Genomic DNA, 26799 nt, shown 5'->3' with positions numbered 1-26799 from the left:
AGGGCGCAGTGGGCCAGTGGATGAGTGGAATAAGGCATTGAGTTTTCTTGGGCAAGATTATGGATGAGAGAGATCAGTTTCCAACCAGATAGGGGCATCTAATACTTGGTACAAATTCTGTAATGGGGGCTGGCTTTGATGGTAAACAGGAATGCTTCCCTACTGGACTCTGGATACTCCTTAGCAGCTGGGTATTCTACCCAAGATGCTCAGTTCAGGGAAAGGCAAGAGAAAGGCAATCTCATCATCGATATCATGGTCCTTAACTATTAATGTTCCCTAACGTTCTTCATGAAATATGGAGGATAGAACAGATAAACTGGGGCTAAACACAAGAGAGTGAAAGAGTTGGAACAGACCTGTAAGAATAAGATTAGGAGGGTTAAAAGCTCAGGATTAGCTGAGGCTTTCAGTGGAAGCTAAGGACCACAAAACACCTGTTTAAAAGGCAAAAAGAAACTCCAAGAAAGTAGAGACTGATGTTGATAGGGCATGGGACAGTAAGAATGGATAATAGAGGCTTCTACTTTTTCTTAACCAAGGATAATATTTAGTTTTCTAAGTATAGAACAAAAATAGTTAATAGAAAATTGAAACACAATAGTAGTGAGACAGCCTGGTATAGTGAATAGAAGGCCATCCTCAGAGACAGGAAATCTCAGGCTTGAGTCTTAACTCTCAGACAAAATACCTGAGCAACCATGAGCTGTTTACTTAACTTCCAAGTGCTCCAGGCTTCTCTCTATACATGTAAGTTACAGAGGAGTTGCTAATCCATCACTGGAGAGTTTGCATTATAGAATTTCTCTATGCTGATGAAATGACAGGTCTGGACTAAAACACACAAAATAAGAAAGGAGACGGCAAGAAGGCCTCTATATGCCCTCAATGAGTTCAAGTCACCCAACCTGAATGACCTACCTCACCTCCTCTATCACAAAAGGAAAAAAAATACCCCCTTTTCTTCATAAAGCATAGAAACATCACAGGCAACACCAGGGAAACCCTTAGGGAAAATGTTGGTTCCACATGCTGTAGTTTACGATAACATAAGAAGTTCATGCTCTTTCTAAGTATTTTCTGACATGGACCCCAGGAATCATTTCCCACCAGCTAAAAATGATTTTGGGGCTCAAGGATAATTTAGAAATTGGAGGTTGAGATATAGTGAAAGTTATTTGGCCAAGTCTACCCATGGAAAACCAGGCAATGAGATATTACACACATCTTAGGAATCAAGTGAGCAAACATGCACAGAGGAATCTAAAACTTCAATCCTGTGATTTCCAAAACAGAAAAACTATGAGTGAACTCATTATTGTTAGTATTAGTATTCAAAAATGTGGAAAAGGAGGTGCGTAGTTTGCATGGCTACAGAGGGTCACCCCACACATAGCCATGTATAAAATGTGAAACAACCCTTGAGAAACCCATCTATAGAATAAGGCATACGTTTTCATGCTAAGGGTCGGGCTCACTTTTATCAGCAGCATGCCTGCCAATCTCTAATGCTCAGAAGCAGCAGCAGATCTTAGGAGGAAGCATGCCACTCCTGTGTTCCTACAACACACTAAAGATTTAGAGATCCTACTGACTTTTCATCAGGTACTTGTTCAACATTTTCTTTCTTTCTTTTTTGTTTTCTGTTGCAAGAAAGAAGGCAAATTATTCTTCCCAGAATTATCTGGAGTCTTTTGAGAATAATTGCAACACCAATAACCAAACATGTTTTTCACGTGTGCTTGGGTAAGTTAATTGCTTCCTGAAATGACAGCATATGGATTGGGTACAGGTGAGAGGATGGAGGGAGAAAGGAAGAGAAAGTGCACTGGATTACAACATCATAGAAATCCACATACCTTTTTGCTTTAATGTGAAGACAAGGGGATAGCAGACAGTAAAATAACACAAAGTGAAGGAATGGAGTCAGAAACAATGAGCTGCTGCTGTCCAAGATGGAAATTAAAGCCTGTGAAGTTATTTATTTATTTTCCTTGTCCTCATATTTAGTTTTGTTTTAAGAAGCCAGTATGTAAGTCAAATGATTTAGTAGATGAGAACTGAGTGTCTATCCAGTGTTTCAAAAAGAAACACCATAAAATGGCAAGAGCTCAGGGTTTTTTCAACCGAGATACTGTATTTTTTGTTTGTCATTCTACTCAAATATGTAGTAAACCTGGATTAACTTGCATTACACAGGTCTGACAACCTCCTTCAGTTTCCTAGCTAAAAAGCAAACACATGGAATGCCAATAATGACTTCCACTAGCCAACATAGTCACCGATATTTACATCTACAGGCAAAATTTTATGATGTAAAGGAATTAGGAACTCTGATCTGTGAACCAGGCAATGTAAGTTGCCTTACTCCAACTTCATGAAGACTGAAAAAATCAAATGACTCATAGATCTAAAGTTGGAAGGGCCATCAGAGCTCATCTAGCCCAAACATCTTATTTTATAGATGAGGAAATGAAAGCCTAAAAGAAACACGTCCAAGGTCTCATGATAAGAAGTATTTAGAGCCAAGGTGAGATTGTCTCACCTCCAGGATTCTACCCCACAGTTCCAGGTAAGAGATGACTTATGGCCCATATGGAATCAGCCAACACTGATCCACAGAATTTATAATCTTTAGGACTGCCCTTGATGGTTTTGAATCTTTCCCTTTTGTGACTAATCTTAGCCTTCTGTGAGACCTAGGAAAACTATTCCTTCCCTTGGGATGCTTTTCTCTGACAAGCTGGTTGTGATCTATTTCTAACTCTTTCTCCTCTTATTCTGAGCACTAGGAAGTATCTTTCTGGAGGATGCAGTCTTTGCTAATGAATCATTCTGACATTCCTAGGAGAATGTTTGGTCTCTTTTCTAGATGAGGACCTGCTCCTGCTGCATTGCAGGTATTTCAGGTTAGAAAATTAATGGGTAAGACTTTGATAATTATACAAGGGAAAAGAATATATCAGATCCTGGGGTCCCTACTGATTTTAAACATGCAAATTCCCTCTTTTCAGAGATTCTACTTTCAAAGACTTGTGGCAGTTTGAAGGCAATCCTCTTATAAGTGTACAAATTGTAATGATTATAGGAACAAGTTGTAATTGTTTCTAGTAAGTTTTTAAGACTCTTTGATGTTATGATTAGTACTTTGTATGCTAATATATTGATAGGGGTGCTTATTTGCCTGGATGCTTGAATGTGGAAATGGTCACTAGGTTTTCTGAAAAAATAAATCTTTAATCTCAGTAGGTTTATTTGTTAGACATAAAACCAAAAAGAAATTAAATGCTGAGGTACAGTAATACTAACAAAGAACTAACGTTGAGAAATTGATGGAAAGTCTCTAAAGCCAGATTTTGTAACTTTACAGTGAAAGTGATGAAAAACAAAAACAAAACTAAACACATGCTAAGCTGTTCTTATATGTCACATGATAATGACATCATTATGTTATGCCTCCACTGTCCTCAGAATGTAGCAACATTCCATGATGCATTTTGATGGTAAAATGAGTAAACGTGAGGCAACACAATACAAAAATGGCTTCCTTTTTCCACACTGGTCTTGTGCCTGTAAGTATATGCACAATAAAGAATTCTGAACCCTTCTAATGCTTTGGGTCTGATACCTCAGTGCTTCAAAAGATCAAGGATGTCTTTAGTTTAAGTATCTCCTTAACCAATGAAAAATTGCAACCCTTTTAAGTTTTTGTAGATGGTTTTGTGAGCTGCTGTGTCTAAAGAATTTCACCGATTTGTGGCTAACTCTGTGGGTGGTCTAATAATATAAATGGAGCTGTCCGGTATAGTGGATATCATTTTGACTTGGAGTCATGGAGACCCAGGTTCAAATTCTACCTTCTGATACTAACAGAGAAATAATGGACAAGTCATTTAACTTTTATAAAACTTAGTTCCCTCATCGATAAAATGGTGATAAGAGTAGCTATACTACTATCTGGTTTGTGTCTATAGTGGGAATATGAGGTCCCCTTGTGTGATCATACTGGCAGAATCTAAGTATTGAAGTTAACATGATAAGGGTAAGAAAATGTGTACCTACTAGGCTCAAATGAGATAGCAACTATAAAATGCTTTGCAAACTTTCAAGTGCTATACTTTGTTGTTGTTGAGTCATTTTCAGTCGTATTTAACTCTTCCTGACCTCATTTGGGGTTTTCTTGGCAAAGATACTGGAGTGGTTTGCCATTTCCTTGTCCAATTCATTTTACAGATTAGGAAACTGAGGCAAACAGGGTTAAGTGACTTGTCCAAGGTCTCACAACTGTGTCTGAGGCCAAATTTGAACTCAGGAAGGGGAGTCTTCCTGATTCCAAGCCCAGTACTCTATCCATTACACTACCTAGCTGCACCTCAACATGCTACATAAATACCACTTACTAACAACAACTTATATTTCTAGTGGTGCTTTATGATCAAAAACACTTCCCAATCCATTATCTCATTTGATTTTCATGACAACTCTGTGGAAGTCTTATTAGCCAGTTTTTACAGATGAGGAAACTGAGGCCTGGAGTGGTCGTTATCTCAAATAACTAGTAAATCTAGTCAATCCTTTCCAATAAATAATTTTAAGTAATCTGCAAGGTAATATGACATGTAACCATGCAAATTTATATGGACAGTTATATTTCAAGGAAAATTCATTTATTTAAAGTTTATGCCCCAAAGTAGGAATCTGAGATCTCATTAATTGATGAAACTGACAGTATGCAATTACTGAAGTGAAGGTTGAAACTGATAAAAGAATGTGTACCCAGCAGGAAACTCATATGCTGTGTCAAATAAATGGGTGACACAGAGTATATAAATAATTTTACGATATTTTATACTGTATATTTTACATGTTAAAAACACCAGTATTCCTTCACTTGGAAAAAAGAAAACAGGGATGTTAAAACATGCATGCGCAGAAGATAGGCCCATATCTTTTGCCTTGTTTTTCCAGGTCAGTCCATTTGTTGCTGCTATCGGTTTTGCAATAGGCAGGTTTCAATACTCCCATTAATGCCTTCCAAAGAAAGAAAATCATCTTGTGTTTACCTTTGCTGTACACAATGCAGTTGTTTTTGTTGTCTTCTACTCCTTGCCAAGTCACATCCAGAAGCCACTTGGGGCCAGCAGTCAGTACCATGGGGACAGGAGCCTTTGTCTTCTGCAGAAAGAACGATAACAAACAGATGCCATTTGCTTTCGTTGATTAAGAACTTGAATAATAATAGTAATAATCATTTTATATTTGCAAACAACTAAATCTCCAAACCCATAATCCAAGGACTTATTCCCTTGCCTCACAGTATTTTTTCTTTTTTAAGATGACAGAAGCTATAAGGCTTTACAGCTTTCAGTGATCTGAATGGTGGAATTATTATCAAGGATTTTTTTTTTTCTGAATGATATGGGATCAGATCTCCAAGATTAGGCAGATCTCTCGTGGCTCAGAATTATAAAGAGAATGCAGATGACTTTCACTGCAAAGAGCAGAGTGTTTAGAAGTGAACTTTAGACACATTGTACTTTCATATCAACAGGATCTCACTATTTCCTGAAACAGACAGGAAAGAATTTAAAGAATCAGTATCCATTTCAAAGCTCTATCCTGAGGAACGTTTATATTAGAGTAGGAAATTATTCTGAATGGATAATGTAATTTCCCTCCCCTTCCCCTCTTTTTTGCTAAGTGTTGCTCTGCTGTTTGACTGTAGCGGAAATAATAATAATGTTAATGATTCACTATACATTGTCTCCAGAAAGGTTGTAAAAAAAGGTGAATGAATTCAAATGCTGAGAGAGAAATTAAACCATCATGTCCCTGGCTTTCTTGCAGAGGCACACAGGTTGGGAGATACACATTGAGAGTTTTTATAGAAATATTGCCAAGTGCACATTTTGGATTCACTAATCCAGGGGCTCATCATTTGGGGGTTTTTTAAGCACCCAAATTATTTGTGTCTAGCTCTTTTGATAAATTTAAACAAGAGAAAACCAACTTGTGAGGAATTTAGCAAGCCTTAGCAAGCTAGCCTTTTCATTCTTGCCACAAGCCAGAGTGAAATGCCATTTAGTCTTTTATCATTCACCAGCCCATGTTCTGTATATCAAACATCATGAAGGCACAACACAGAGTACAATAAAAGGGTCTCAAGGTAATTTTGGACTGAATTTTCACCTTGATATAATCCTGTCAAAGGGACTCTAGTCCATTTGGGGACTTTGCCATATGTTCTATGCTATCACAGATTTCCCCAGTTGGCACTAACAGTTGTTCACTTGAGGCTTTCCATGTGATCAACTGATTTCAAATCTTGGATGAATCTGTAAAATCCATTTGACGTTCATCTGGACAACTCTAATGCATTAGATAGCAAACTCGTATCTGTAACATTGCAAATGGATGTAAAATAAATGTGATCCATAAATCCTGGCCCAATACTATCAGAGATACTAAAGTGACAATGTAACATAATATTTGATAAAAAAATTACAATAATAGATAAATAATAAAATTAACAAAGGTCACATACTGCATTGAGAATTTCAATGAGCCCCCCCCCAAAAAAAGACAGTTAGCTAATAAGGGTAAATTATGAAAAATTATTTTTATCTAATTTTATAAGAGGACTAATAATTTATTATGGAGAAAGTATTTTTCAGCCAAATTTATTATATAGAATTAGGAAACACACATTAGAAACAAGCCAAGTTATCTTATTTCAATGTGGGAAAGAGGTGATGATTCAGTATTAATGCCTAAAGAGTTTCATCTTCAGCACTAGGGCCTAATTTTCTGTCTTCGGGCTGAACTAGCCAGACCTATAAAAAATGCCGGTGCAGCACAGGCTCCTAACAAAATTCAGGAATTCATGTAAAAATGGTGTTTCATTTGTGCAAGCTGGTACTAAGGTTATCTACAGAGTTGGCCATTTCTTGGAGCTGACTTTGTATGTGTGTGTAAATATAAGCCCTGAAGGACTCTACATTCTGTCTGAGATATGTTCTATTTGACAGTTGGTGCTTTTGGTGATGTAATACCAATGTGATACCAATACTGATGTAATAGTATGCCATACACATCAATAATTTATCTAGTTGACATTATTACCTATCTTATTGTTTTTAAATAATCACTTAATCCCGCTTGCTACTATTTTCCTACTCCAAGGATGGGGGTAGGGAGAGGGAGAATTAATGACTTGAAAAGTAGTGAACATATCTATATGTCTATATCCATATCTATATATGTGTGTGTATACATATACACACATAAGTGTGTATGTACATATACATATATACATATATATATTCAGATTTTTTAGTTAGAAGGTACCTTAGAAGTTGTCTTGTCCTATATCTTAATTTTAGAGATGCATGAACTGAGGCCTAGAGAGGTGAAGGTGCCCACGATCACAAAAGTTGTAAATGGCAGACTTGGGTTTTGAATCCATGTCTTCTAAACTCCAGATAGAGGGATGTTTTAACTACTCTGCACTACTGCTACTCCCAATGTTTACTGCCATGTAAATCACAGTATAATAAAACTAGTCATTATAATTTCTAAGGTCAGACTCCTTAATTGATACATTTGGTCAAAGATATATGAATCATATAGCCACCTCTAGTACAGCATAATCAAGCTAAATCATAATAATTGATTTGCTTTTCCAGTGATTGATTTTGTGGAGTCTTTATTAATGTTTCAGACAATTCTCTTGAAATAAGTCTGATAGTAACTCAGTATACCTGGGACAAATGTTATTAATTAAAACACAGAATTGGGGGCAACAATATTTTTTCAGCCAAAGGCTAAAAAGCAAATGTAAAAAACAATAAGGAGCTAAAGAATGCTAGAATCAGGTTGAGGGGGGAATGACAGCTAACAGGAGAAACATAAGGGAAAGCTATGCTGTTTGAGAGGCAGGATAAATCAGATTATTTGTAGGGAAATCAACTTCTGCAGACTTCTACTTGACCACACTCTTATAAGGAGGTCAGGTACATAGGATAAGAGAGTTAGCTGAAACTAACTGAAGTCTAAACAACATGACCCACACACCCATCTTAAAAAAAATAAATTTGAAAAATAGGATTCAATTAAAATGACAAGTCATCATACTTTTATTTTCTAAGCTATGGATTACAAGTTCCACAGGGTTAAGTGACTTGTAAAGAGAAACACAGCTAGTAAGTATCTGAGGCTGGATTTGAACTCAGGGCTTCCTAACTCCAGGCCTACTACTGTATCCACTGTACCACTTAGGAGCCTACATACCACACATGCATAAAGTGTATGAATAGAAATATAAACAAAGCAGATAAATACAAAGTAGTTTATGAGAGATGGAGCCAGAGATTTGGGGATTAGGAAAGGATTTATGCAGAAAATGATGCTTGAATTGTATCTTAGAGGAAGAGAATGACTCTACTAGGTTGAAATCTGGAAGTAATGTTTTCTAAGCTTATGGGATGGCCTATGCAAAAGCACAGAGTTAGGATATGATATTGCATGTGTGAAGGGCCAAAAGCAAACCACTTTGGCTGAACCTCAGCATGCAAAAAGAGAAGTAAAGTCCAAAGGGGATGAATATTCCAATAGCCTATGGCCAGGTGGTATAGAGGTTTAAAGCTAAATAGAGATTATGAAAATGGCAGCTAGATTTAGCCATGTGTAAGGGCAAAAAAAAGAGACCACAGAATCTTATAAAATCTTGGAGTTTTTATAGACATTATAGTTCAGAGAACTGCCTCTTGTCCACATCAAAAGCAGTGAGATAACCACATTTGGATGCTTACATCATAGTCCCTGATAGGGGAAGTGGTAATGGCACTGGAGAAAACAAAGATAAGAAGAACAGCTGGAAATAGGGTCAATTAGGAGTTAATTATCAAGGTATCTGAAGGAGACCAAGATTTTAGAAGTGTGGGAAAAGTCTTCAACCTTATTAAGGATTAGAGTTTCCTCAAAACATGATGTGTACCCCCTCCTTGGAGGTCTTCCCGCAGAGTCTGGGCAATCTTTAGTTGGATATTTGTTGGGTATGTTATGGTGGTTATTCCTTTTGTGTATGGATTGGGCTAGGTGACCACTGAGGTCCCTTCCAACTCAAAATCTGTGAAGAGAAAGAACATCAGTGACTGACCCATATACCTACTTTTCCACACATATTATTATTAAAATAATGATGCACACAAGCGTTGAGGACATCCTGGATGAGGTTTCTAGTAGGGAACAGAGAGACATTCATGAGTGACATATTACAAACACCACATCTTTACTACCACACAACTGATGGAATAATATAGAGAATACAAGATCCTGCTGTAATTTTTATTTATTTACCATAAAAAGGCATTTGATTCAGAGGAACAAGGGTGCCTAAGTCAGGGATTCTGTTATAACTGCCCTGAGAGGCTAGAAGCTGTCTCAGAGGGAGATAGGTTAGAAACTTGCACAGCAGAGGGAGAGGGTAGAACAGCAGAGTATAAGAGGATGAAAGTAGATGGGGTTGTATTGGAGACAAGCATGATGATTGTTTTGGGGAAGGTGGGATTTAATCCATCTTTTCAGGCCTATGATCAAATGACCACACATCCCTTGAGGTTAGACTACAACACCCTTGGTGCCAGGGTAATGCCCTTCAAAGGGACTCAGGTACTGCTTTGGAGATCACTGATTTAGATAAAATACAGTTGTGCAGTTGAATAGATGCCCCACAACATTCACTCATCAGTTTCATTCATCCCACTCTCTGATCAAGTTATGTTATTTTGATCCCTACAACATCTCTGGCATATTCTCCTCTCTACTCACATGGCCTGACCCTAGCTCAAACCCTCATTCCCATTATCCACCTTCTAATAGTACCCTGCATCCCAAAACTATTTTATATTCATATTTTATATATTCTGTATACACCTACATATGTGCATAGTGGTGCATATTCATAAGTGAACTTTTAGAAGTAAGAGACTTGCACAGGATGGGCAAGAATTGAGTTGTGATCAATATTCATCACTGGAGGGAGTATCTTCACTGATGAGATGATAAGATATAATAGAACAAATTTTTAACCTTGGGTTCATGAACTTTTTTTTAACATTCTGATAATTTTAATATGAATGATTCCTGTTATAATCCTATGTATTTTATCTTACTCATTTAAAAAATAGTGTCTGAGAAGGGGTCCACAGGGCTTCACCAGACTGCCAAGAGGGGTCCATATAATCAAAAAAAAATGCTTAAGGAACCCAGCTCTGGAGCATTTAAAAATTGGCAGTGGGTAATGAATTAGAGAAATCATGTCTGCCCTAAGTTCTCTTCTCCAGATTACATCTCTTCAGGTCCACCAAGCATCTTTTCATATGATATAGTTTTTTTAAGACTCCCTCTATTCTACAACCTAGTTGTCCTTTCTGCATGCTCTCTACTTTGTCCTCAAAGAAAGAAAGTCCATCAAAACATGATGTCCAGAGCTGAACATAATACAGGGTACATGATTTACCCACTACAGAGGACAACAGGACTGTTACTTCTTTACTAATATAATTCTTTCAGTATCAACTGAGAATGTGTTAACTCTATGAGCATCCAAACCATAGTCCTGACAGCTACTAAGCAAGTAAGCAAACTCTTCATTCCTTATTCAGATTCTGTGAGCCACCTTATTCTTGGTTATGACATCTCCTTAATCTATATTTTTATATGTACAAATGCTGGCCTCACAGTTAGTCTAACTGCTCCCCTTCCTCATGTAGGCAGAGTTTTCTTTTCTTTTTTTTAGCACACACCACTGTTGCCAATATGATCATTTTAGAATTTGAGATATAATTTCTGAGAAGGCAGTAATCGACACTACAAAGTGAAAGTGCTGATTTAACATCATTTTAAAAGAGCTTCTCTGAATCCCTGTATTACCCAAACTTATTCTGACGGAAGTGATATTTTGCTACAGTCAAAGTAACATGTAGGTATAAAGAAAAAACACTTCAAAAATTACATATGAATGTGTTTTTTCTGTAAGAATTAAAATATTGATTTTTTTAAGCAAACTTATACTTGTATTCTAGATATTCCCAAGGGGATGAGAGAGAGAGACACAGAGAGAGAGAGAGAGTCTTGAGAGGTTCTTTTCAAAGCATACAATCCAAGTCCAGAATTTTGACTAAGCTAAAGTATTAAAAAAAAAAAACCTGAAATGTTGTGGACTATTGAGTCTGTAGCAGATGAATGGAAACTTGAAAAATCTGCATCTTGAGTTACTGTTTGAACCTGAAGTCTCACATTTCGACAGCCAATGACTAGACAAATTTGACAAGGACAAAATGGGTCAAAAGTCTTATTTCTAAGGAACAATTAGACTCATCTAATGTTGATAAAACAGGTCAAAGTAGCATCAACTTTTCACTAACCTTTCAAGTTAACTGTATCAACAAAGGAGGTAGCTCTCAATGAATGTTTATTCTAAAGCCAAGAGGTTAATGGAGATAAAAATAGGAAGCACGCAAAGGCAAGAGAATAGAGAAGCATTTTAAACTATACAATTGATGACATAATGTTATTTCAGGGATTCCTAATTCTCTCCTGAATTGTTTGTCAGTGATTTCTAATTTGAAGAGTACAAACTGACAGAAATCTCAGGAGAGCCTGAACCAGGACAACCTGACACTACCTGCATTCTTACAGAACATCAGTGTCAGGAAAAGGAAAATAAAGTTGGTCTCTATTGACTTAGCTTTGGGAAATTATATAAAAAACTGATTACGGAGCTTCAGTTCAGTGCCCAGAGATTCAGTGCAACTGATGAAAATGTTCTGGCTGTGTGATTCCATAACTGAGAAATACTGTGAGGGCAAAACCCAGTTTTACCCAGTGAAACACCATAGCCACTTTCCTCAGATACACATATAAATATATGTAGAGATGTCACAGGTTTGCTGTAGATGTCAGGTTTTCATAATCAGGACCAGAAAAACTTCCCTAGACCTCAGAGGAAGGTCTGATGCCCTCAATTCTAAATTATTCTCTAAACCTAAAGGAAAATGGTCTTGTATGAGAATTGATCATGTGCCTCTGGAGGAAAAAAAATCTACATTGTGGAAATTTCAGTTAATATATCCATGCAGCTCTCCACACTGAAATTTAATTCAAATTCAATTTGACAGGGTGCTGTATCACTCACACTCTGACTCCATGCAGTCTCTGTTGCCACAAAATACTAATTTAAACATTCTCTGAACCAGACTGCTATATTGTAGAGCAGTCACATAAATGCTTGGACTACCTAGGATAGAAAGAAACTTTTATTATGGAAGAAAGCCCCCATACATGGTGGCCACATTATTTAATCATTTTTGACCAAAGCAAAGACTTACGTATAAAGAGAGGAAATATTTACTGGATTAAATTAAACTGTGAAACTCATCACTGGATATTTTTTCCAATAGAAAGTACAATGTTTGGGTCAATTTAAAGAAATGAAATGGAAAAGTATATAAAATAGTAAGTTGTGCAACTGGGGAAAAGTGTGAATGGCTTACATATTAGAGGTTTGTTAATTCTTTCATAAAAGAATCTGACATTTTTGTACCTCCATTTAGTGATCACAGAGCTCTATGCAGACCAGTAAGGTCAGCTGCATTACTTTTCTAATTATGAAACAATAGATTTGATGTTATAAGTTTGATATCAAAGCTCTTCTATAACCAATGAAAGCATTGTTTTCAGATGTGTGTATGTATGTACATATATTTATATGTGTATATGCATATATATGTGTATATGTGTGTGTATATTGCCACTGAAAATACTATTAAGTATATTCTGTAATTTTATTGAGACATCTAATAGGACATGCCATCCATCTAAGGAGTCTCCTCAATGAGATTTTGAGATCAATTTTTTCCTAGACTATCGACATAACTATGTGTAAGTATAAGTGGATTTACCCCTTTGAAAGACATTAAAGTTTCAAAAACTTCCAAAAGTACATACAGGAAAGACATCTTGTGTATCATTAAAGTAGCAGCCAAGGAAAGGGTTGTGGAATGCAGAGAGAGTACCCATGAAAAGTGAACATAATGCTGGGTTGGTGCTTCTCTCCTGGTTCCACTTAGTCTGCACACTTCTAAAAATCAAACAGAATTCCATGGTGTTTGAAAAGCACAATATGTAATAATTTTATACAATGGAAATAATATGACAAAGAATTAAATTAAAGGCAAAAGCTTATGACAAGAAATACTGTGAGGCTCTGATGATAACAGTATTTAACTTTTAGTATAGTCCTGGATGGAACCCCAAAGGATGCTACAGCGAAGATGTCCTACTTGACTTCTGCTAGTCTCCATCATAATGTTTGTACATTCAGGGCAAAATATTTGGGTTATGAAATTTACAACAAGTGGATTATTGAAGCAAGTTGATTAAACCTGAATTCTGGAATTCTTGGCTGATGAGTACTGTAATCACACTCTTTAAGTTGAAGCTAATTATATGAGAGTGATTGATCATTTTAAATATTCTTTAACCCTAACGTGTCTTTGTTTTAGCTTTTCAAAACTTATAAAAGAATATCTCAAGCCATTATTTAACTAAGTAATTTCAGTCTGAGAAATAATGATCTTATAAAACAAGGCAACATGAATAGTTCTTCCATATATAAAATTCATTTTAAAAGAGATATTTGCCACTTAATAGAAACAATCATTTTATGTTCTTTAGAAACATAACCAAACTGTTATTCAAAGTGACACATAGTAATGAAACCTGTTTTTATATTTACAGATGCAAAACACAATTAAAGAACTGAGATGCTGAGGTATTCGGTATTCTTTTATATTCCCAGAACAATATGCACTACTAGCCTTTGTAAGAGACATGTTCAGTTGCACTCTCTCATAGACTCTGTTTATGTTCGACTCCAGGTGAGAACCACTCTCTTCCAAGCAAAAAGTTATGAATTACATTGAGTCCCTATACAGCTCTGGCAGTAAGATGGTGGTTTAACAGTACTATGCTCTTAGGAGAACTGTCTCAAGACAGCTAGGTTGTGTGGTGGATAGAATACTAGACTCAGAGTCAGGAACTCTTGAGTTTAAATCTTTTCTCAGATGCTTCCTAGCTGTGTAGGCCTAGGCAAGTCACTTAACCAGGATCTTGGCTATGCTGAAGTATTGAAAAAAACAACAACAACAAAAAAAACAAAACAAAACAAAACTGAAATGTTGTGGATTGTTGAGACTGAACCAGATAAATGGAAACTGGAAAAAAGTCTGAGCCTTATTTTCCTGATTTGTAATATGGAGATAATGATAGTACCTATTTCACAGAGTTGTGAGGCTCAAATGTTGAGCACTTTATAAAACTTAAAACACATGCTATCCACATCCAGAGAAAAAACTATGAGGTTTGAATGCAGATTGAAGCATACTATTTGCTATTTTTTTTTCTTCTGTTGTGTTTTGTTTCCTCTTTCTGGTGGTTCCTCCCATTAGTTCTAATTCTTACTTACAACATCACTAATGTGAAAATATGTTTAATAGGAATGTATACGTATAGCCTATATCAGATAGTTTGCCATCTTGGGAAGGGAGGTGGGGAGAGAGGGACAGAAAAATTTAAAATTCAAAAGATTATGGAAGTGATTGTTGATAATTCAAAATAAATTAATTAAAATAAAAAGCCTAAAAAATAAAAACAATAAAACACTAATGCTAGATATTATTTTTACACAGTTTTTATTCACTTGTTATCATGCTACGGTATAGCAAGCATATTGAGTGCCATTAACATATCAATATAAGAGAGAATTTTGTTCTGATATAGCACCTAAGAGTACTGGCTCTGGAGTTATAGGTTTTGGATTTAAATCTTGCCCTTACCTGTGTGACTAAGTTATTTTAACTCGCTGGACCTCAGTTTGTATGTAAGATGGGAGTTGGTCTAAGAGGTACTTTCCATCTACTCTCCCATCTACCCAAAAGGCATATAAAATAAGCTGTGTAGGACTTCTGACTCTAAATTCAATGAAGCTTCAATGAAGTGATTCATGCTTTAGTTTGGGTTGCATGATTAACTCCTGAATTCTACAAGTCCATGAAGGAATCTTCAAATTGCAAAGATATGCCCAAAGAAGGAGAAAAGCAATCTAAGCTCTAATATATGTGAGAGGAAAAAAAAAGTGAGGGAATTGCCAATACCATCTATTCTAGGCATTCAGTTACAAAGAATACCGAATACCTCAGCATCTCAGTTCAATTCAGTGGACTACTACTGAATCACTCATTGATATTTAGATGTAAAGTTCATATAACTATGTAACTATTAGATCTTTTGTTCTTCAGTCAATGAGAACTAAAGTGTGCTTTTCTATAGGATGTAAAGATTGAGACATTTGTCATGATGACCACTTAAGGGAGAGAAAGTATGTATAAGACATGTTACTTGATGACAGGTGCAACGTACTCAAATTTGGCAAATGAATAGGTTAAAGGGTAGAAGGCTAACTTGGGCAGATGCCATGAAAAAGTAGTTCTAGTAAAGATATGATAATTAGTAAGATAGTTTGCAATTTTGAAGAAATTGCAAGTGTACAAATGGAGTGAACAAAGTTGAAATTCTGAGCATGACTACAGATGTCATTGTTTTTTTTTAATTTAATCAGTATGTACAGAAGTATTATGTTATTTCTATGGCAAATTCTGCTAAAATCCTACTCTGATACCACATACCATGGCACAGAGGTGACCTGGAGTCCTTAAATACTATGCCAATAGAAGAAAAGTTTTGGCAAGTCCTATCTAACAAGAAATGTCCAGGCCCATAAAATTGCTACATGTGTTGTCCAAAAACCACCTTAGCAAAAATTTGTAGGAGCTAATTGCTAGATTAGTGAGGATATGATTTTTTTTTGGTGGGGGGAGGTTATAGCAGTTATTAAAGTCTGTTTACTACAAAAATGCCCTGATCAATTGCCATTTGTATTGGTGGAGGAAATAGCCACAGTGTGGAAATCATAAGTACTTTAGGTATTGAAATACTTGTTTTGGGAGCATAAAGGCACACTTACAGCAATATGGTTGGGAGGCCTCTAGTTTCTATTGTATGCATAGACTGTAAGATGAACTCAAGCAATAAAGCCTCCCTTCTATTTGCTTCCAAGAGTATTCTTGTATAGTACCAAATAACAATGAGGGAAAGGTAGAAATGGGTTTCCATTGATCCAAGGGCCGGCTATCTAATCTGCTGTGAGGGTACAGATGGGGAAAGGATCTAATGCCCTTCAGATCTATTCAATAATGTCAAAACAAAACCACCAGAGGTTGTGGTTTCCCATGTGATAAAACTAATGTATTCAATCATTTACATTAGAAAGCAATTATCATTTATTTCTAATTCCCCTATGCCTTTTCTATTTTGATAGTATTCAGCTACTTAAGGATCCCTCATTTTAAAAAATCCAAGTGGAGCAGCTAGGTGGAGCAGTGGATAGAGCACCCACCCCGTAGTCAGGAGGACCTGAGTTCAAATCTGGCCTCAAACAACTAGCTTTGTGACCCTGGGCAAGTCACTTCACCCCAATTACCTTCAAAAAACAATCAAATTCATGCATTATCCTAGGTAGCACTGTGGATAGAGTACTAGGCCTGAAATCAGGAATATTCCATCTCCTGAGTTCAAGTTTGGTCTCAGATACTTACTAGCTGTGTGACCCTGGGTAACTCACTTAACCCTGTTTGTCTCAGTTTCCTCATCTGTAAAATGAACTGGAGAAGGAAATGGCAAACCACTCCAGAATCTTTGCCAAGGAAACCCCAATGGAATCATGACGAGTAAGACATGACTGAAAAATGACTGGACAACAATAATATTTAAATAGTCCATGCAAGTTTATTAAATAGACTTCCAGATAAATGAATATGATTATTTTGAATTTAGTTCTTATATAAAAAATAATTTCATATCAAAACTAAGCTTGATATTTTTATAAATGCCAATTCAGATTATATTGCACACATCTAAATAACAGGGTACAGTGGACTACTACTGAATCACTCATTGATATTTAGATGTAAAGTTCATATAATTATGTAACTATTAGATCTTTTGTTCCTCAGTCAATGAGAACTAAAGCGTGCTTTTCTATAGGATGTAAAGATTGAGACATTTGTCTATAACTCCACCGGGTCGCAGGGTATTTGAGGCAATCAAGTATTCTGACCTTCCAAAGAATCATATGAAATGTAGCCTAAAGATAATGTGCAAAAGGAGGAATGTTTCCTTTTTTCTGTCTGCAATTTTTTAAAAGGATGAATTTTAATTTTTAAGGAAATGTAGTCTAAATTTTTCTCTATGTGAAGCAAGCAAAAATTAACAAATTGATATCATCTCCCTCTTTAACTTTGATGGGAATACTCCTATATAAATGCGTGTGTAAAATTTACTTATCTATATAGATATATATGATATCTACATATCTATATATGTACATACATGTATGTCATAGATAGGTAGATAGATAGATAGATAGATAGATAGATAGATAGATAGATAGATAGATGATAGATAGATAGATAGATAAAATAGAAGTGGTTGTTAGAGAATGGGTAAGAGTAGTGGCAGCAGAGCATGATTTCACAGAAACAGCATCCTGGAATCTCAAAGGGACCTAGGGAGCCACCTGGTCTAACTCAAACCTGAGAGAGAATCCCTCTTACAACATTCTCAAGAAGTGCTCATCCAACATTGGTTTAAAGACCTTAAGTGAGAGGGAACTCATTAGCTTTCATGCCAAACCATTGCACTTTTGGATGGTTCTAATATATTTTTTTTCATTATCTTAAATCCAATTTTCCCTCTTTCTAAATTTCACCTGAATATGTCTCTTATCCAGTTACAAAGTCCACCAAATAATATAAAGGATGGATAGAGTTCACATGCAACTGAGTGGTGGGCAACCTTTATTACCACCTCCAAATCCCTGTACATGATTCTACAGCCCCAGTATATTCTAAAATCAATGGCCATATCTATAGATGACTGAATCACTCTCTTGGGAAGCTGTTAAAGCCAAAGGGAATCTCTTTAGGAATGGTTTTAAAGATCTACTCCTCATGTCCATAAAAGCAAGGTAATAAATTATCTTCCATGATAATTGATAAGCATGATAACAGTGCTTATCCATGATTCTATGATAACAGTAGTTAACAGTTTCAGTGTTACATTATGCATGATCCTTGACTGCTATTAGTAAATGTTAATTGCATCATGCTACGTAAGTGTTTTTCAGTGGTTTTCTAAACATTTCAAATGTCTATGAATTTAATGTTTAGGGGAATATTCTGTCTATTGAGAATTACAATACTGAGTTATAAAAACCATTAACAAGAATGCAGAAGCAGAATGAAGATCAAATAGGAACTCAGGTTTTGACAGAAAAGATTCTTTTTATGATCCAGGCAAAGAGTTCTAACATACTTACAAGAAGTGTTTACACACACTTATCATTACATACACATATTCCTACATATAGTTTTGATTTTTCCTGATTGGGGAGGGGGGATATGGTTTCATGATTTCATTGTTGTAGGGGTCATTTAGTGAGGAAACTTCCTTTTTTCTATGATAGTGGCAATTTTTCTACAACTTATACTCTTAGAGACTTTTCTGGGACTATTGTAGTAAGTGACTTCATCAGCATCACATGGCCAATATATGTCAGAAGCAGGACTTGAACTAGAACTTCCTGATTTTGAGGCAATCTTTCTATCCACTGAATCAGTTTTATTTTTTTTTTCACATGCCTACTTTTATAACTAGCGCAGCTAGGTGATGCAGTAGATAAAGTGCCAGGCCTGGAGTCAGGAAGACTATCTTTTTGAGTTCAAATTTAGCCTCAGACACTTATTAGCTATGTGATTGTGAGCAAATCACTTAACCCTGTTTGCCTCAGTTTCCTCATCTGTAAAATGAGCTAGAGAAGGAAATGGCAAATCATTCTAGTATCTTTGCCAAGAAAACCCCAAATGGGCTCACAAAGAGTCTGATACAACTGAAATGACCAAACGTCATCATCATCATAATCAACAACATTTATATCTGGGACAACATTCAAAAATTCTTAAAAGCCAACTGTCTCCACTCCCCATCCCTACCTTTGTGTCTATGTGTACATCTCTAGGCTGAAAGTGCCATGGCCTCTCATGGTCTACCAGCTAGGTGGTACCATCTATGAAGCACTGGGCCTGGAGTCTGGAGTACCTGAGTTCAAATCTAGTTTCAGTTTCTTATTAGCTGTGTGACACTTGAGCTATATCTGTTGAAGGTTCCTCAAATGTAAAATAGGAATTATAACAGCACCTACTTCATAGAATTGTCATAAGAATCAAATGAGATAATAATTGCAAAGCACTCAGCACATGGACCATAGTAGTTTCACCCCTACTCCCCATTCCACTTATGATTGGCATGGAAGCTTCGATTTGCACCATTTCTGACCTGGGCTGCTTCTCAAATTCCTTAAGCAGCCTGGTGGCTGCCATATTGATTCTGGAATCAGCACAAACACTAAATTAGATTAACCTATTGTGCATCAGAACTTCTGAGCTCCAGTGATCCACCAGCCTCAGCCTCCCCAGGTTCCAGGGATTATAGCTGTGTACCCCCAACCCCAGCCTGGTTTTTCTTTACAGCAATGACCTAAGGAAGTCATTATGCTCAGAAACCTTTAATCCTTCCCTATCATCTTTCAAATAAAATTTAAGCTCCTTTAGGTAACATCTGAGGCCTTCCAAATAAGGTTCTACCTTACATTTCTAACGTTATATCATATTATTTACTTCTGCATACTCTATGATTGAGCCAAAATGAGCTACTCATTGTTCTCTGTTCACACCCCGACTTCAGCTACTTCTGTGCTTTTGCGTTCACTGTTTCACCTGTTTCCTTCTCTTCATTTGTTGAATTCCCATCCAACTTGAAAGGCCAGCAAAAGCAGCAGCTCTTCAAGAAAGCCTTCCTTGGCTCCACAATTGATTAAGTCACATCAAAAAGAATTTATTAAATATTCACCACATGCTAAGCACTATGCTAAGTGCTAAGGATGCAAAGAAAGGCAAAACAGTCACTGTCTCCAAAGAATTGGATATAAGGAATACACAGAGTATACAGAAGGCAATCCAAATGGAGAATGCATTAGAAACTGGGGCGGGGGGCCCAGGAGAGGTTTTCTGGAGTAGCTGAGATTTGAGCTTAGTTTTGAGGGAGGGAGTTTCAAGGAAACTAAAGATGTAGAACATTCCAAATGTGGAGGACAGTTATTATTAAGGCATAGAGATGGGAGATGGAGTGGTCATGTTCAAAGAACTGCAAGTAGGCCAGTGTTGTCAGAATGTAAAGTATATGGAGAAAGGTCAAGTGTAAAATGACTGGAAAGGTAGGAAGGGGCCAGGTTATGAAGAGCTTTAAACATCAAACTGGAGTTTTTATTTGATCCTACATATAAACCTCATTGAGCAAGGGGATGACATAGTCAGATATGCATTTTATAAAGAAGATGAGCCAAGAGAAAACCTTGGGAGCTGAGTGAAGGATACATCAGAGTAAGGGAATGACTTGAGGCAGGGAGGCCAGTTATATATCTATTGCAGCAGTTCAGGCAAGAAATGAAGAGGTCTTGAACTATAGTTGTGGTTGCATGAGTGAAGAAAAAGGGAAGCATACGAGATGTTGTGGTGGTAGAAATGAAAAGATTAGGCAGCAAAATGAATATCTGTATTGAGTGTAAGGAGATGAGAATGACACTAAGGACATAAGCCTGGGTGACTGGGAGGACGATGGTGATACTGACAGAAATAAGGAAGCTGGGAAAAGAGGAGGGGTCAGTGGGGAAGATCACGAGTTATATTTTGGACATGCATGTCTGAGGTTTCTGCTTAATATAAGGAAATTCTTTTCAAAGTTTAAACTATCTAGCATTGGAATAGGATGATTGGAGGTAGTTTTCTGTTTACCAGAGATCTTGAAGGAAGGGCTCAATAAGTACTTATTATAGAAGGGATTCTTGGTCAGGTATTATTTGGTCTTATAGACTCTGAGGTCTCCTTTGGCTCTGAGATCCTGGATAGGAACCTGGCTATTCATCTAACCAGGGAATCTGAACTGGTTTTCTGAAGTTTTGGTTCTCCTGTAAAGGGTCTCAGCATGGTTTTAATTGAGGATTCTGTGGAATGGATGGATGTCCTTGACTTCTTGGCTCAGTAATAAGATCCACACCCATTTCTTTGCTCCAGTCACTTCTTACTTCTTAAAGTGGTATTTTGGTATATAATTTATCTGTAAACTTTTTTTCTAAGAACGCATAACTGAGGAAGCAATGCCGAAGTAAGTGATTCTCTGAGATACCCAGGCAAAATTGTCCCTCCTCCTCCCCTGTTACAAACTATTGTCTATAAAATCCTTCTTCCCTCTGTATCAAGACATTGCACAGTGACCTGTTCCAGTACTAAGGGTATCAATGAACCCAGCATAAAATACCATGCTAGATACAAATGGATTTCAAAAAGAGGTGGGAAAATGATATTTCCTTTTTCTTGCTTTCTTTCTGACTTCTCTGAATATTTGTTTTCATTTTTACCTAATCACTGTAATTCAAATCCTAGCTTCTGAACCAACAAGTAATACTCAACAGAGCGGTTCTGATAGTGAGTGGAACTATTTTTGATATTTCGTTGACTTACAATGTCTTGCATATGGTAGGCCCTCAATAATTACCGATGGGAAGGCAGCTTGGGAGAGTTAAAAAGAATATAAGATTTGGAATCTGAAAATGTGGGTTCAAATCTCAGCTCTGCTACTTGTTACTGGTGTGACATATCACTTTATGCAAATCATTTGGTCTCTCTGGGCCTCATTTTATTTATGTAAAATTAGGTAGTAGGGATAAATAATCTCCAAAGTCTCTGCTACCTGGAATAATCATAGGGTCTGGGATCCCATGATTATTGTTATGTGAGTAAAATAGTTCTACAGCTCATAAACCATGCACACATTTCTGCCACCACTGTAAACTTCACACTCTGCCCCATAGATATGTGAAAAAGAGTGTATAGTATCCCTGTAGGGAACTCAGGGATTTTTCCTACTGATAACAGGAACTCAGAAATAGAAAAGAACACTGCATCTTCACAGTTATAAAGTCTAATAACATATGTGGAACAGAATGAAGTGTTTTAGTTGCATTTGGGAATCTGAAAAAAAAACTCTTATTTTTAAAAATGTTAAATTTTATTACATGAAGGAAAATACACTGTCTCACACTTTTTTTCTGTCATAAAAATTGAGGTTTTATAGAAAGGGGCAGGGGGCAGAGTAGAACAAGAGAGTTATAATGAGGAGTCCAGTAGGGGGATCAGTAAACAAAGTTTGGGTTCCAGTAAGCCTCAACAAAAACTCTGCTCAGAATCTAGATTGCTGGAAAATAGCCTGTGGCTTTGAGATTAGCTTTCTCACCAGATTTCTCAGTTAAATTGGCACAAACAAAATCACGAATGCATAATTATGATTATGTATTACCATATGCATAATAGATCTAAAACTCTATAAGCAAAGAAACAACTGAGGAATGCCACCACCGTTTTCAAAATAATCTTAAAGGAAAATTATGAAACTGGGTTCTTGTGGATGGGACTGTAATAGAAACTTCTCTTCTTACTTTCGCAGTCACTAGAGATTTGCTGACTTTGGGTGAACAAGTTGTGTGGGGTGCAACAGCAGCAACAAAAAGTCTGGTTTTGGATACTGCCCATTAGCAATATTTTTTTAAAGTTAACTTTGTGAACTGAAGAAAGAATGTTTAAAATAATATGAAGTAAAGAATAAGGAATGTTCATATTTTACTGTAGTGTGTCCTTCAAACTTTTGTAGGTCAAGGGAAGAATAATTTGGAATAAAAATCCTTGCATTTCTAAATTTTATAATAAATCAAGGTTAAATGTAGCTAAAATTTGTTTGGGAGGGAAGAGAATGCTTTGCATTAGCTGGCACTGACAGGGTGGGGGAGCCACTACAGGAGATAAGTGGGGGAGATAAGCAACATCAGGCTGGAGAAACTCTTGGGAAGCTACTGGATTCCAAAAAACAAATCTTTAAGAATGTTTTAACTTAATCTCACCTACTGTAATTTAAGCCCCCTTTTATATTGACTTTGTCTGGTGAAAAGGGAGATTCAAACTCAATATAATAGCCATTCGCAAACAGTACTTGGAGGCAAATTGCCAACTTTATCCTTATCAAGACAAACAAATTCTTATTTCTTTAACCTTATTCTTTTCTATAACTTCTATTTTTTGCTGCTGTCCTCTGGAGGTTCTCCAAGTACTCTACATTCTTCTCAATTGAATCCCAGAATTCCAGAGTCTCAGAGTCTGAAGAAATGTCAGAGACAGTGTAGTCTAGCCTATACCTAAAGAGAAATCCCCTCTATAATATACCCAAGTGATCATCCAACCTTTGCTTAGATATCAAAGAAGAAAGGGAATGCACCTCCCCATCCGCAATGCAGCCCAGACTACTTTTGAATTAATAGTTTTAATTAATAGAAAGGTTTTCCTTATGACAGATCTAAATTTTCCTCCATGCAACTTGCATTCATTACTCCTATTTCTGAGTTTTGGGTCAAGAAGAACAATTATAATCCCTCTCTTCCAAACATAGTACCTCAAGTACCTGAAAACAGCTATAATACCCCCAAGTTTTATCTTCCATAGGTTGACCTCAATTCCCTCAACTAACATTTGTAGGCTCCTGAATGTCTTTGCTGCTTGTGTGACCTCATTCAAGCCACATAACCATTCTGAGCTATAGTTTCCTTGAGGTGATGGCACTAGATGATCTCTGAGCTCCCTCCCAATGCCAGAACTATTACTGTTCACCATCTCATTCACTTTCTTCTGAACCTACCCCACCTTAACAATGTCCTTCCTAATATGTAGTACTGTACACAGTACTAAAGATGTGGTCTAGTCATTGTAGTATATAAGCTCCCCAATCTTGGACATTGGATCTCTATTATTTCATTTTAAAATCACATTAGCTTTTCTGGATGCATACCATGCTGTTAACTCTTAATGCATTTGCAGTTCATTAAAACCCAGATGAAACCCAGAACTCCTAGAAAGGCATGATAAATATGGTATATGTTAGAGCAATGATTTCTGGCTTCTACATGATAAAGCCTTTTATGTTAGACTTTTGGAATATATGGGGAAATGGTGAACTAGACACATAGAATTTTTTGACTAGACACATAGAATTTTGAAACTTTTTGAATAATCAATAAATAAGTCACAACCAATTTGGAAGTAAGTCTCTAGTAGGGTACTACATGAATCTATCTTGGTCCCTTGGATTTTTAACAGTTTTACTAGTTGTTCAGTTAATGGGATAAAGAGATGTTTATAAATTATACAGAGTTAGAAGTAATAGCTAATACATTTGAAATGGCAAATAACATGAAAATATTTTGATGGCCTAGAATGCTGATTTATGATAATGGTATTAATGATAAATTAGTGATAATTAATGATAAAATTCAATAGGTACAAATGTAAGGTTTTAAGCTTGAGTTCAAAAAATCAATTTCATATATACTAGGTTGTAGATGCCTGTTAGCAGTCTGGGTAGAAAAAGAGTTGTGGGAGATTTAACAGAGCTCAAACTACGCATGTGTCAAAAGTGAGATAAAATTACAAAAAAAAAATCAAGGGTGATTTTTGTCTGCATTGAGAGAAATAATGTCAAAGGTGACAGTTGCATTATATGCTGTCCAGGTCAGATAAACTCTAGATCCATTCTGGGTAATACATTTTAGGAAAAGCACTGATAATCCTAATGTAAGCAAAGGCTACATGATCACTTATTTGGGGATGTTCTCTTAAGGATTCTTATTCAGATATAGGTTGGACTGGATGGATTATGAAACTCTTTATGATGCTGAGATTCACAGATCTTATGATACCTTATCTGCTCCTCTTCAGTGCTTGAGCTGGGGGAGAATCCAGGAAAGAAACATCTCAGTTCTGAGCAGTTTTAATTCTAATCCTTCACTTCTAAGCAGGTACTAAGCACTCTAAATCACTTTTAAGATGTAGTGATATTGGGGGCAGCTAGGTGGTGGAGTGGATAGAGCACAGGCCCTGGAGTCAGGAGAACCTGAGTTCAAATCTGGCCTCAGACACATGATACTCACTAGCTGTGTGACCCTGGGCAAATCACTTAACCCTAATGACCTCACCAAAAATAAATAAATAAATAAATGTAGTGATATTTCTCAGAACCATTTTTACTTTTTAAAAACTAAACAATTTAATTAACCAATACACATTTCAAGATAAACATTTACTAAGTACTGACTGTGTACTGAGAAATGTGCTAGAAAATGAATGGCATTTATATAAAACTCAGTCTCTTCTGATAGAGTGTACAATTTAATAGGGAGACATGGTACACATATAGACTGGTAAATACAATATGCAATCATATATAAAGTACATGAAAAAGTTGAAAACAAGTTCTTTGTGAAGTTCTGGGGAAAATGTCATTTTATTTACTTTTTAAAAATAATTAATTTATTTAATTTTAGTTTTCAACATTCATTTCCATAAGATTTTGAGTTTTAAATTTTCTCCCTCTCCCTCTTCTCTGTCTTCACCAAGATAGCATGCAATCTGATACAGGCTCTACTTATACATTCATTTTAAGCATATTTACTATTAGTCATGATGTAAAGAAGAATTAGAACTGATAGGAGGAACCACAAGAATGAAGCAATAAAATGAAACAACCAAAGAAAAGGAGAGCAAATAGTATGCTTCCATATGCATTCAGACTCCATAGTTCTTTCTCTGGATGTGGATAGCATTTTCCATCATGAGTCTTTTGGAGTTGTCTTAGATCCTTGCATTGATGAGAAGAGCCAAGTCTATCAAAGTCAGTCAGCGCGCACAATGTGGCTGTTACTGTGTATAATGTTATCCTGGTTCTGCTCATTTCACTCGACATCAGTTCATATAAGTCTCTCCAGGTTTTTCTGAAGTCTGCCTGCCCATCATTTCTTATAACGCAATAGTATTCCATTACATTCATATACCACAACTTGTTCAGCCATTCCCCAATTGATGGGCATCCCCTCAATTTCCAATTCTTTGCCACCACAAAAAGAGCTACTATAAATATTTTTATACATGTGGGTCCTGGAAAAGGTCATTTTAGAATGACGTGTGGGAGGATTCGGTCAGACAATAGATGAAGAGCCATTTGTTTGTCTTTAAAAGACAGGTAGACCTGTCAGCAGGCAAAGAAAAGGAAGGAGAATGTTCTCAATATCAGCAAAGGCAGGAAGAAGGTATAGTTTTTGTTGAGGAAACTGAAAGTAATCCAGTATGACCAGAGCAAAGGAATGTAGACTATTATAAAACCTCCGTAATCTAATTATGGAGGACCTTGAATGTTAGACCAATGACTTTGAATTTACTTATATTGTATTCCATAGAATTTGGAAGGGAATTTAGAGATCATGCACTTCAACATGAAAAAAGAACTTAGTTGTCATTTAGACAGCCCCTTTGTTTTACTGATGAGGAAACTGAGGCACAAAGCATTTAAGTGAATCATACAAGGTCACACAAGTAGTAATTAACAGAAGTGCTATTTGCACCCAGAATCTTTGACTCTGAACCCGGTGCTCTTTTTTCTAGTACCATAATTCCTCAGTTCATCTTGTTCAAC

At 36.4% G+C, this 26799-nt stretch overlaps 1 protein-coding gene across 1 annotated transcript in view; it reads right to left on the bottom strand.

Moving 5' to 3' along the window:
* Window positions 1-26799, bottom strand: part of ZFPM2 (zinc finger protein, FOG family member 2) — a 551489-nt gene that overhangs the window by 172193 nt on the left and 352497 nt on the right. Inside the window, exon 5 of the mRNA XM_027850028.1 lies at window positions 5064-5175. Within this exon, the coding sequence (XP_027705829.1) occupies window positions 5064-5175 (112 nt within the window). The remainder of the gene's footprint in view (window positions 1-5063; window positions 5176-26799) is intronic.

The sequence above is a fragment of the Vombatus ursinus genome, unplaced genomic scaffold (assembly GCF_900497805.2).
Source record: "Vombatus ursinus unplaced genomic scaffold, bare-nosed wombat genome assembly UNPS02008961.1, whole genome shotgun sequence".
Taxonomy (NCBI): domain Eukaryota; kingdom Metazoa; phylum Chordata; class Mammalia; order Diprotodontia; family Vombatidae; genus Vombatus; species Vombatus ursinus.
Note: the sequence above shows the minus strand (reverse complement) of the source record. Positions and strands in the feature narration are given on the sequence as shown.